The sequence below is a fragment of the Bacillus rossius genome, chromosome 2, assembly GCF_032445375.1.
Source record: "Bacillus rossius redtenbacheri isolate Brsri chromosome 2, Brsri_v3, whole genome shotgun sequence".
NCBI lineage: Eukaryota > Metazoa > Arthropoda > Insecta > Phasmatodea > Bacillidae > Bacillus > Bacillus rossius.
In genome coordinates, this window is record NC_086331.1 from 131,835,261 (window position 1) to 131,848,531 (window position 13,271).

Genomic DNA, 13,271 nt, shown 5'->3' on the forward strand with positions numbered 1-13,271 from the left:
TTGTACGCTCACACTAAACGGGCGGGCGTCAATGTGGCATAGTAGCTTGTGTTACAGAGGAACACCTACGGACAGCGTCAACCCTTTCAAAAAATACAAGGCACTATTAATGAGACGACGTTATTTGGCATCCAAACTTTGAAAATGTATACACTACGATGTTCACAAACGTCTTTGTCTTCTTGGCTTTTTACAATAAAGTCATGACAACACACATTTTGAAATTTCATTTTTTTAACTTTTTAGATATTTTGATTATTACAAATATTATAATTTATAATTTGATTTATAAACACCGCTTTCCCCTTTACTATAAGCGACTATTTTAATCAACTCACGTGTTAAATTTTAAAAAAAAAAGTCATCGCAAGCGCCACGATGGCTACGTGTTTGGGAAAGAAACTAATGAGATGGTCAACGAAAGCTCTCATGGTGCCTGTCTACACGGTTTTACTTTTGTATGATGTACACAGTGGGTTGTATTTTGTAAACTGTTGGAGGGTTAATGAAAATAATGTAGTATGTGGTGTAAAAAGAAAAGAAGATTGTTGGAACTGTAATAATTGCAGTTTCGTCATGGTATGAGTTATGTCGAAGTTATCAAATGAACGTAATTATTAAACGAAAAATATGTTTTTAATTGTGATGAATAATGAAATAATCACGTGGTTAGTAAAATGTTTAATTTCTTTAGGTTTGTGCATAACCAACACTAATTATATGCATTAGCCAGATAAGTGGGGCTTCGTTAAAAAATAATTTTTTCATAGATTTGCGGCTTTTTTTATGGAAAAATAAAAAAATATTTGAAAATATTGTTTTTGAGTAACCAAGGGCGGCTCCAGTGAGGGTACCGCGCCTGTCGGGGTCCATGCCAGTGCTTTTAATTTTTATTTATTTTGTTTGCCTAGTGTTCTTTAAAGATATGGATATTCAAGGGAAGATGCAAATTCAGTTTTTATTAGCTTGTAACTTAATGTAATGGTCAATACCTATTTCATTTTTGGATATTTTTTCACCCGGTGCAAGGAGTTCTCTTTCACTCCCTCTCCCTCCTTCCCTCTCTTCCCCTATTAGTTGTCTCCTCCTGTCCCTTGCTTCATTCACCCTTAGCATTCCTTCCTCCAGCCCATTCCACTCCTTGTCCTCACTAGGAAGGCGTACCTCCCTCTTTGTATTTGCCTCCGTTCCACCTGTGATCTCTGCCATCTATACCCACCTCTGTATGCCCTAGTTCCCAGCTATCCGTAGCGTCCCTCTTCCTTTATCGCCTTAGACATAATTATGTAAGGTATGCTTATTTCAACATGACATTTATGAATGTTTTTTGCAGCAAAATGAAGAAAATGTGCACTACTGCACATTTACGAAGAATTAAAGGGCACATGTGTGCATGGCATTGCAGTTTTGCTGGCTCAAGAGAGGATGGATTGAAGTGACAGTGCCATTGTGAACCTCTCAGAATCAGCATGGCTGGATTCTTAATAACACTTTTTGTAAACAGCGTCGTAGCTCAAACCGGTATGTTTGAATTCAACAGATGGTGTGTACTGTAGCTGTAATGTATGTTTGAACATGTGTAGTAAAACTTGTCACTTGTGCTGTATCGGTAGGGGTAAGGAGGAACCATATTTGTAAAAGCAGGGAATCTTTCACAAACACAGTAACAATAAAATCATTGATTTGGTTGGCCAATATACCTTAGACCCAAGTAACAAATTGATGCATTTAAATTACATCTTAGAAGCATAGTTGACCATTGCTTCCTCCACAGTGTTGATGCACTGATTTTCCTAAAATATTTTGATAAGAGTTACAATGTTTGTTGAAGGATTTTTTCTTAGCACATCTATGCACAGAGAATTAAGGTGATATTTGTGGGTTCCAAACATTTTGAGTTTTGAGTCTGATGTAAATATGAGTCATTAACTTTGCTACTGTACTTCCAGTGTTCCAAATAACATCTACAAATATTTGTAATTTTTTGTTTTTGTTAAATAATTCAATTAGGTAATATTTTAGATTCAAAGTATTTCAGACTCATTTGAAGCTTTTTTCAATTAATGAAAATAATTTCAAATACTAACATTTCATGCACAAAAAGCATATAATTTTAAGAGCGAGAAATATATTTAACTGCCAATGATAAAAATCATGTTTGGTGAGTTTAAAATAAAAATATCTCTTTGCAGAGGAAAGCAGAACTTTGATTTAGTTTGTATCTTAAAAAGTATAGTTTTCTCAGAATTTAGGCTATTAAGTTCCTTTTTCCTTGATATGCAACTGGATTCCCATGCATTGGCTATTCATTTCTTGTCCAGTTCAGTTAAACAAACAACTTTTCTTGTGCCTTCTTAACATCCATTAATTGACCCTGAATTAAATAGTATTATTTTGTAGAGGTGGTTGGACTAGAATTACAATAATGTATAGTAATGTAGTAATAATGTTGTTAACCACCCAGAAAAAAATAGGTCCTGGTGACATTTTCTACATATGCACCTCAAAGAAACATCCTAATTCATTCAAGGAAAAATTGAGCATGTAATCAAATTAATTGGTTTTCCAACTACTGAAGTGTGTTTGTTGACTATCATTTTAATCAAGACACAAAATCAATATACATTGTTAACTGTACATCTAAATACATTCAAACAAACATTTGAATTACGTTCTGAGAGTAAAATTAAAAAAAAAAAAAAAAATTCAGTGTAAGAAATAATTATGTACCACACTGTTTACATATAAGGCCTTGGACATAGAAACCCTTCTGAGATACCAAATAGTTATGTTGCTTTGTCGTATGTGTAGATAGCCTGCCACATTCATGCAGTCACATCTGTTCAATGTTTTGGAGCTGATGGTGTAGATGCAGTTATGCCATCCATTTTGATAGGGATGAGTTTAAAAATTAAATACATAAAAATAAGAAATAAACTGCTTAACAAATAATGTTATTCAAGTTACACGAGATATGTGCAGATGTAGATTTTATGTTTTTGTGGGAAAGAAAATTCTTTAGTAGAACATGGTACACCTTTAGTAAGTGCCCTTCTCAGGTGCACTCCAATGAAAGATGCTTTGAGTGCATGCCTCAACATTTTGAGTACTGGGTGAAAGTGTACCTAAGCAAATCATTTTTACATTGCTATACAAATTTACTATGCATTTGATAGGTTTGGAAAGTGCAGGCTTCAGTTTGATTCATGATCATGTACCATCGTAGATCAAATAGTTATTAAAAAAATACTATCAAGTTTCTTTTGGAAATTTTTTCAGAATCTCATTTAAAGTCACAAATAATTTGTTACCGTTTCCAACCGAGTGGGTTCGATGAGAACCTGACGGTGCTGAGCATTCAAAAGAAGTGTGAACTGCAAAATAACTTAAACAATTTTTTTGGTCACTTTCTGGCTCTACAAAATATGTACGGCGACAAAACTTGACCACCACCAACACCTCACAAACCAGGTCCTCCCCATTTGGTTGCACAGAGTTGGGGAGATAGGTGTCGGTGGGAAGAGTGGCGTTGTGGGAGTGAACTTACGGCTAGTTGGGGGCGAGGTGATCATGAACAATTTTGTGACAGGCTTTGCTGGTGCAGGCGGTGTCTTGAAAGCGGATTTAGGAAGATCGGGTATGTCAAAATCACGTGGGGGGGGGGGGGGAACATCGGAAGTGTTACTTTGTTTAGAGGTTAGGTACGTGTCTGAGGAATGGCAGGAACCATGTAATTGGGGTCAGTGGCACGGCGGCGGGCTTCGACTGAGCTATCTGGGGGAGTTGCATGACGAGCACGTTAAGGTGAAGTAGCACTTCAAGGCTCTTCTTTGATGCAGTTGAAGTGCGATACGTTGGCACAGTCTCTATAGTGGTATCTCATACCGTTTACTTTGGGGCTCTCTCTCACACCACATGCATGTGGTACTTGCAGGACCACTTACACTCTTTATTATGCCATGGCATTCATTAGACCGGGATCAGATTTGGGCCGAGGGTACCCTCACCAGAAAACTCCTCACATGTTGACGCATCAGTCCATTGTCCGTTTGTTTTTTAACACGATTCGGGCATGTGTTGTTTTGCCTAATTTTAGGCAAAACGCAGTTAGGAAAATCGCCGTTAGGCAAAACGCAGTTGGCCAAATAGGAGTTAAGCAAAATGCTGTTAGGCAAAACGCCATTAGGCATATCGCGGTTAGGCAAAATGCCGTTAGGCAAAATGCCGTTAGGCAAAACGCCATTAGGCATATCGCGGTTAGGCAAAATGCCGTTAGGATAGGCAATTCGCCGTTTGGCAAAACGAGGTTTTGTCATCATAGTAACATTTTAGGCAAAATGCCGTTAGGCAAAACGTCATTATGCAAATCGCCGTCAGGCATAACTCCGTTAGGGAAAACGCCGTTAGGCAAATCGCCTTTAGGCAAATCGCCTTTAGGCAAATAGCCGTTAGGCAATTGGACGTTAGGCAAAATTCCTTTAGGCGAAATGACTTTAGGCAAATCGCCGTAACGAATTCATGTTTAGGCAAACCGCCTTTAGGCAAATCGCCTGTTACTCCACGATTCAGGTGAATTCTGGTATTGCATTCTAGCATCCTTTGTGAACATGTTGAAGTTCTGTAGCTAAATCAAGGGAATCAAATAAGTGATAGCTAATTCTATTTCAGGCCAACTTCATGCATCATTCGCTCGTGGTCTGAAGCACAAGCTATTTATTTGCCGAAATTGAAAAATTTGAATGTTTGGCAGTAATCAATAAATTTTTAGGTTATTGAGTTCATAGTCCAAATGTATTCTTAATGGGTGCAATGGTGTACCCAGTTGATATGGATGAGTAAGCATATTTTCATCTGAGGCTTGAGATACCAAAGAAAATCATAAGAGTTTATAGCACATATGACATGTTAGTGAAGTATTTAGAATTGTGTGTGGCTACCATTTTGAAAACAATAATGTGAAACTAGTTATGAGGTTTGATATTGTGGGTTTACCTTTTTGCTCTTGGGTATTTGTGAGGGTTGAGAGCAAAATGGCACTGATCAAAAACAGTTGTATACCTTTATGACGGCAAGTAAATGCTTTTGAGAAACGTAACATACATATTTATCATGAACAAAATAGAAAATATGGATACTTTTTTTAAAAATAAAAATTCATATATATATATATATATATATATATGTGTGTGTGTGTGTATGTATGTATGTATGTATATGTATATATATATAATATAAGAGTAGGCCTATTAGCAGAATTTATATCCATGTTGAGATAATCCATCTGGTAAAAGTATTTATTTTGGAAATTATGCTTGAAAAACTATATTTTCTTTAACTTTTGTCTTATTTTGTGGCGTGCTATAATTTCTAAAGATGGCAATGATTTTTCCTTACAATTTTGCTCGGGAAGAAGGTCATTACGGGCAGGTTCTAAATTCACCCGGAGTATTTTGACTTTAGCTTCCGGTAAATGAAAAGAAGAGGTGAAATATCAAAAGTATGGACTGTCAAATCACGGATGAACGTGCCTTTGTTTAAGTATCGAAATTCTGCCTTACTTGTGCAATCAAAAGTTTCATTTTTGTAATAGATAAAAAGAAGAATTTTTAAATTGTTAAATTACTAGTTACTTAATATATTATAATAGTTAGTACATTTAAGAAATTTTCCTAAATTAATTTTATTTCCTTTTTTTGTTGACATAATTGGAACTTAATTATCACACATGACTCATAAAATGTGTTACCGCATATGATATTTAATAACCTTAGAAAAAAAATGTGCCTTTTGTTTCCTCAACTTGCTTATGGTGCAGTTATTTGATAACTCACAAAGGGGTGGATTGACTGTAAACTGATAGTTAAACATGAAACAAGGCAAGGAGTGGGTTAATTACTTGCTGCATTTGTGTGCTTTTCAGGTGACATAATAAGAATGTTATCATGAAAACAATTATGAAGTGGGTGGTTACATTATAATGTTAACAAAGCATTTATAAAAATGCTTACTTTGAAAGCAACAGAAAACTTCTTGAAGTGTGATGAAGGAAGGTGTGACAAATAAGTCACTGAAGTGCTATATGGAAATGTTGCCTTTAATTGTTTTTGTTGATTATGTAATGTGATTGGGATGTTTTCTACATTAAAACTACTATGCAAATTTTGTTTTTAATGAAAGCTTTGTTTTTTTTTTATGTGTGGTTTAGGTAAACCAAGTTTAGTTCCTCCACCGGGATATTGTGCCCCGTATAGTGGGAAAATTTGTAAGCATTATGTGAACAGCACCCGTCTTGTTTGGTTCAACATGTCGTACGACGTTGCCGGTGGATGGCTCAACGAGCAGATTACAGAAGGACTCTGGGATGAAATGATAGTCGGGTTGAAAGAGCCATGTCGCAGTGCGGCAGAGGTAAGTTCTGTTTCGTCAAAGGAGTGGAAAATATTAAACATGTTAATAATTAACTGGCTCACCTTTTCAAAGAATTCAGGTTTTATTTCCAACGATGTCGAGCCTTGATATTTTGCAAGTGGGAAATGTGAGTGTTGTGGGTTTTCTCGAGCCACTGTAGATACCCCCACCAATTCATAACATCAATGCTCCGTTCTCTGTCACCGCTCCTCATCATCTCTAATGACCTTGATGTCAATGAGACGTTAAGTCCAGTCATTTATTTATTGGGGCGACTGAATTGTTGCCCATTGGAAGGGCAGCCCTTCAGGATTTTTCTGACAGTGGTTTATTTGAAAGGTTGTCTGAATTGTTGCCCCTTGGATGGGCAGCCCTTCAGGATTTTTCTGACAGTGGTTAGTTTGTAAAGTGACCTAACCTAACCTAACCTTACCTAATCTAACCTAACCTAACCTAACCTAAACTAACCACTGTCAGAAAAATCCTGAAGGGCTGCCCATCCAAGGGGCAACAATTCAGCTCCCCCTATTTATTTAATTGAGCGGGTGGCTAGGAGGCAGAGAATCTTGCGTCTGAACGCCGTGCCGCGCCTCGGCTTCTGCCCGGCCACGAGAGATTCCCCACGTTCGTCCGTTCTTGTTTTCCTCCCCTCCTTTCCTGGTTGCCTGGCAACGAATTAACACTAGTGGTCCTGCGCAGTGAGTTCTGTAGGATGCTTTATTGTGTCGTGTTCGAGGAGGCTTCTGCCTTCTTGTGGTGGACTTGGAGCAGTGTTGCTCTGATACGGGGATGGCGTATCTTGTAAGTGTAGCAAATTTTATGATCTCTGATTTTTTTTTCGTAATTTGGTTTTGCACTGTCCTTCAAAATTATGTTTGGGCTTAACGTTGTTTCTGTTCTCTCAGATTCTTGTGATTTTTTGACAAGTTTTTCGCCTGGCTACTTGTCATTTGTGTGGATTAATGTTGGCCAAATGAATTTTAAGAATTTGCATTTCCACAGCTTTGAAAGAAGTGGTTCATTAGGACTTTAAAGTGGTCAAATGAACACTGATAGCTGGCTTACTAGTTCTTACATTGTGGGAGTATTGTGTCTTCTAATTGTAAAGTGCGTTAACCACAGTTAATATTTCATATTTTTATGCTATTAATCCAGACAAACAATTAAACACCGTCAATCCATTTGAAAATACTTTGGAAATACAGCATGAACACCATCTGGCATTTTGAATGAAATATATTTTTTTTCATTTTATGGTTGTGTTCATGCAATGACATTTTTTCTCAGACAACTTTCTAATTAAATATAAATAACGATTTTTTCCAATTTGTTGTGAAGCATGTAAGAATCCTTAAAGAAAAGTGTATCTAAGTAGTGTTCAGAATATAGTTAACTTAAATTCAATTGTTTTCAATGGGTTTCTTCGCCACTTGAATTTCCCACAATGAATTATGGAAGTGTTGTAAAAATGATTTTTCGGGTATGTTAGATGGAATAAAATTAAACTAAAAACGTATTGAATTAAACTGATTATATGTGGAGATCTATTAAAATAATTAGTAAATGAGAAGAAACATTTAATTGATTATAGCTTGGTTAAGAAAATTCTACCAACTCAAATTCTTTACCTCCATGGTTTTGACGCAAGTGGGAAAAATATTCAGTAATTACATAGCAAGACCATAAGGGATAAAAATGTAATTTTCAATTACTTTCCATGTAAGTTAATGTCAGTTGTTATGATACAATATGCATGTGACTGTTGACAGAAGCTGTTGTGCACGTACGCATTCCCACAATGCGTGTTGCGTGATAGTTACCCGGTGGGACTGCCGTTGTGTGCTGAAGACTGCTTGGCTGTGCGACAGCTGTTTTGTTACAATGACTGGGCCCTAATAGAAGACAACAAACAGCGAGGAATATACTTCAAGTCAAGAGGTCATTTCCAGCTGCCAAACTGTGAATCTTTGCCAAGTTTTCGTGGTTCATCTAAACAAGTGTGCTCACATGCCCATCTGACTGATATGAAGCACGAGGAAGTTACCTGTACGTATTTTCTGCATTTATGTTATACAGTAAACTCCCTATTATCCGCGGTGCTACGAAAAAATACATCACACATGTAAATCTGTATTTCATTACAAGTGAGCAAATTTGAACTCTACTGACGAGTGTATTGTGTGCAGTATACAGTGAAACGCACAGGCCTTCTCGGAACTCACGCAGTAGGCTGACATGCGTTGCTATTTTTGTCTCTGTCGCGCTTTGTTTCTAGTCGTATGGTTGAGCACTTTTATGTTTACATTACTGTTACTTTAATTATTCAGTAAAATAATAAAATTTCAGCATGTAAAAATTATTTTACTGTCAATTGTAACTTTTACTGTACACACATTTTTTTAGATTTTTAAGTTGAAATTAATGTTTCCTTTTTTGTTTCCCATTTTCGGCTCTTTTGAGGATTATCCGCGATTTTCACTATCCGCGGTGGCCCTGCCACTTAATTTTGCGGATAATCGGGAGTGTACGGTACTGTGCTTATAATTTCAGTTTTCTCAAAAGCAAACACTTTATTTCCCAACATTTTTTAACTACTTTGGAAGGCTTTTGATACTCCATCTATCTTAGAGTATGCTGAAGAGTTTTCGTAGGTTGGTGTTGGGATATTCAATAAATTTTTTTGGTTTGTCTTACAAGATACATTACGTCTTTCAAACCCATATTTATTATTTGTATCCTTTTCAAATTTATGTGAAAAATGCATGTCTGTTATTAAAGGCCACAGTGGTTGAGTGGTCAGATCAATTGCTTCCCAGCGAGGTTAAATCCTGATTTGTATTAAGAGAAATGTAGCAGATACTTCCAAGAGTCTGGCTATACAGTATAAAGTACTTGATGGAACCAAAAAATTGAATACTATCTTATAGAAAGTTAATGAATTATCTATAAAATAATTTAAAAAAAATTTATTAGTTTTTTTTAATGGCCTAAACTACTAGTTTGAACATTGCATGAAGAAATACCTTGCATCGCTGCAGATTTAACTTATCGAAAACAGTTCCATGTTGCTTCTGGCTCATCTTAAGTCAAAAACATCTTATGCAGTATGTCCACTGCATTAGTGGCTTCTTGTCGCGTATGACGTATTTTCTTTGGTTCTTCATCTTCTTGCTGCTCGTCTGTACTGGGGGCTGACACATCATCGTCATGCTCTTGACATGTTATGAGAGCATTGTCACCTTCCATGAAGTCACCAAATGAAGGTGCTTCCACTTAAAGCTCTCATTCAGGAACACCTTCCTCTTGGCACTTGTGATATTCTGAAACAGCATGCACAGGGAAATCTGCCCTCTGAAAGTATTTGGCTACGGAAACACCTAGCTCAGTATTTCAGCAGTGTTGAGGATGTTTCACATCAGCTTACTTCATTCTGTTTTTTATCTGCCAACATAAGAACTGCTCTAGCTGATGCCTATAGAAGCATTTTACTTGTGAAATTACTCCCTGGTTGAGAGCTTGTAATTTGCTAGTGCAGTTTGGTAGAAAGAAAACCATCTCAACATTTCTTAATTTAACACAAACCTTGTGTGCAGTGCAAGAGCCAAGAAACAGCCAAATCTTTTGATTGTATTCCTATTTTAGCATCCAAACTTTGCAGCCATTCTTTAAACAGTGCAGCATTTTTCCACGAGCTTTTGTTGTTTTATTGTTCTTGTAAGTGCAGGGCAGCTTTTTAATGTTTTTGAAACACCTTGGCTTTGAAACTTTCTGATTACCGAAGGCTTTACTTTCTCCAAGCCATCACTGTTGGCACAAAATAGAACAGGTAATCTCTCATTCCTGCATTTGCCACCATGACAAGATTCACCCTTTATATAGTCAGATCTTGTGTACGACTTTCTGAAACTAGGCACGTGTGTAATACGTGAGACAGGATAACACTTTGGAATGTCCGTTGAAAGGGAGGGGGGAGAAAAATTGAGTTTGTTGTTCCACTTCCTTCTGCTTCTTTCACTGTAGTTTGCTGGTGAAGACACCCCCTTCCCTTCCTCTTTCATCCTCCTAGGCGACCACTGTATATCACTGCATTCTTGAATCACAGCCCTAAAACACAATTTTTTTTCTAACTCCCGCTTTTGTTTCAAGAACAGCCATGTAAATCACTCTACCGACAAAGCGGCACCAGAAACTCTGTAGTAAATATAGTGTAAATTTACGAATTTAAGTGATTTTCAAGTTCTATATATTTTAATTGTGATTTCTATTCCCAAAAGTCTTTTTCACAAACTCATGATAAAAAAAATTGGTTGCATTGTATTCAGTGTCACATTATTTTAGATTAAATGCAGTACTGAAAGAAAATCTATTGACCCAATAACATTTTTTTGTATTGTGTTATTTCAGATGATTGTGTCAGAGGTCGTGGACGATTTTACCAAGGCACTGTCAATAAAACCAAATATGGCTTGCCATGCCAGAATTGGGAATCTCAGGAGCCACATTCCCATAACAGACCACCCGATGTGTTCCCAGAAATAAAAAATGCTGAAAATTTCTGTCGAAATGCAGGTGGTGAAGAACCTTCGCCTTGGTGTTACACATTGGATCCCAAAGTGCGATGGCAACGATGTGATGTTCCTATTTGTGGTAAGTGTTTAGTTGTTACTTAAAATGTTAGCAAACTTTGCTTTTGAGATGTCTTTAGTGAAGTATAGCAGAAAAATTGTTGTGAAGCTCCTCACATAACCTCAATAACAATAACAAAGCCTCTACCAGGTAGTTTTATTAGAAACTACTGAATGTCCACAAATGCTCAGACTGATGTGAATGAGATGAGAAGTTGTTTAAGTATGCTGAAAAGCAACTCAAACTGCCCTAATGACCTATAGCAGAGGCTTACAGGCAGGGCCGATGGTTATAATTGTGGCAGCATCTAAACATAGCTGCAACTAGCCTTAACGCTAAAATAATAAAATTAAGTCAAAAAATTCTCAACCTTCACCTAGCTATTGTTTGGTCATTCCATAACAACCACTCCATACCAACATTTTAAACAATGAAAAGAACTAGGCATCAAAAAGAAAAGCTATGAATGGTTACAAAACTTACTTAGGAGTGCGCACTCGGTTAATAAAACCTTTTAAAGTAAAAACAACTATAAACTTTTGAAACCTAACAAGACATACAACAAAAACCCTTAACTTAATAATTGGCATGACGAAGGAACTCTGGATGCTCTCATTCCAATAAGATATAACTCAATACGAGTTACAAAAAAATGAAAGTCAAAACTAAATGAAATGTTAGCTGTGCTATTACAGCAATTATTTAATAAAAGACAAAATAGCTAATACTCTGCTACAATACAGCTTAAAAAAATCTACAAGTGACTTAAAACTCAAAATAAGGTTTTTTGATGAACTTACCAAAACTAATGAAATTTAGAGAAATTACAAGAGCTCTTGCATATCAAAAATTACATAGTTTAACCAACCAAGCCATTTAAGTAGCTTACCCAACACGAGACGCCGGCCACAAATAAACCATCACCTGTACTACTTACTGTGTTTTATGGAGTGATAAACACTGAAGTGCTAGGCGAATACAACTCGGAAGTACTGCAGCAGCATGAGAGAGAGAGTGAATGTTGGGTGTCGAAACAGGTAGGCAACCCTGGGACCCCGCTGCGGAACAGAAGGTCACACAGTGATAAACTTAGCCTAGCAAGGACAATGCAGAGAAAATAAAACGAGAACCTGACTTATAGATATCATAGGCGAGGGACATCCTCATGCCTAATTGAAGCCCGGAGAAAGCTGAAAATGGGGGTGGAGGGGAATGAGTCCTCCGGGCCGGAAAGTAGCATTCCCTGCTGGTTAAACTAGTGGCCAGGACTGACATCTGGTTGTCTCCCATGCCGTTAGATAGTGCGCAAGGGCCTCAGAGAAAACCCAAGGCCAAGGAAAATGCAGTCCAGACAGTGGCTCTCCCTAGCGGAAAGGGGCCTATGTTTAGCTTCTCAAGTTGTCCACAGATCGCGCCCAGTGCAACGCGACAAGCGGGGGCATGAGGCTAGGGAAAAAAAGGAAAGCGGGGGGGGGGGGGGGGTAATTGGGCCGAATGCTCATGGGTGCAGGAGTAAGGAACATATTATGCATTGGCATGGGCCATTAAGCCAATGGCAATGTTAATTTTGGAATAAGATGAAATATTTGAGCTATAATTAGATATCAATCATGGCTTCCTTAAATGTTCGTTTAAACTAGAACAACTGTATTTGATATTTCATATGGATAAAACAATTTATATGCTGCCACAAAGGTCAAGGAATAATCATAACATTTTGTCTGGAAAACAAAGGAAAAGTAAAAAAAATTTATGCAGCTTTTTTTTACAACTTGACCTATAAATAGCGCGTCAGTTTATTTTAGTGTAGATTCAGTGTTGTATTAAAGTGCAGCTCTTATAAATTACATTTTCTTAAAATTTAAAAGATATCTGGGTAAAACTATACTTTGTGTGGAACACTGTCTTTGATATGATTTTTTTTTTTTCATTTAAATCATTACGATTTAGCAAAAATTTACAATTAAAAAAATTTCCTTTTATTCCTTTTTGTTTCAGAAAACTCTACGGATCTCGAATCTGATATTGAATTGGATTCAACTCCAATATCAATGGAAACATTTTTCACACCTATGTTTATTCTGATATTATCCGCAGTAGGTTTTGTTGTGATCGTAATTATCTTGCTGCTGCTTCTTTTATGTCATAGAATATACAAGCATCGCAGTGGTTATGGTCCAACATCAACAAGAGAGGTAAGGTTTGTTATCTGTAATTATTATATGAAAGTATTATTT

The 13,271-nt window shown here is 36.8% G+C and overlaps 1 protein-coding gene across 2 annotated transcripts in view; it reads left to right on the forward strand.

Annotated features, from left to right (window-relative positions):
* Positions 1–395: 395 nt before the first annotated feature.
* Positions 396–13,271, forward strand: part of LOC134529844 (tyrosine-protein kinase transmembrane receptor Ror2) — a 32,047-nt gene continuing 19,171 nt past the window's right edge. The window contains exons 1-6 of one of the 2 annotated variants that reach the window (XM_063364349.1): positions 396–579; positions 1,334–1,521; positions 6,206–6,408; positions 8,178–8,454; positions 10,813–11,055; positions 13,033–13,229. In XM_063364349.1, coding sequence (XP_063220419.1) covers positions 1,470–1,521; positions 6,206–6,408; positions 8,178–8,454; positions 10,813–11,055; positions 13,033–13,229 — 972 coding nt within the window. In that variant the 5' untranslated portion in view covers positions 396–579; positions 1,334–1,469. Of the gene's footprint in view, positions 669–1,333; positions 1,522–6,205; positions 6,409–8,177; positions 8,455–10,812; positions 11,056–13,032; positions 13,230–13,271 lie in introns of both variants that reach the window. The other variant, XM_063364348.1, reaches the window with a different exon arrangement.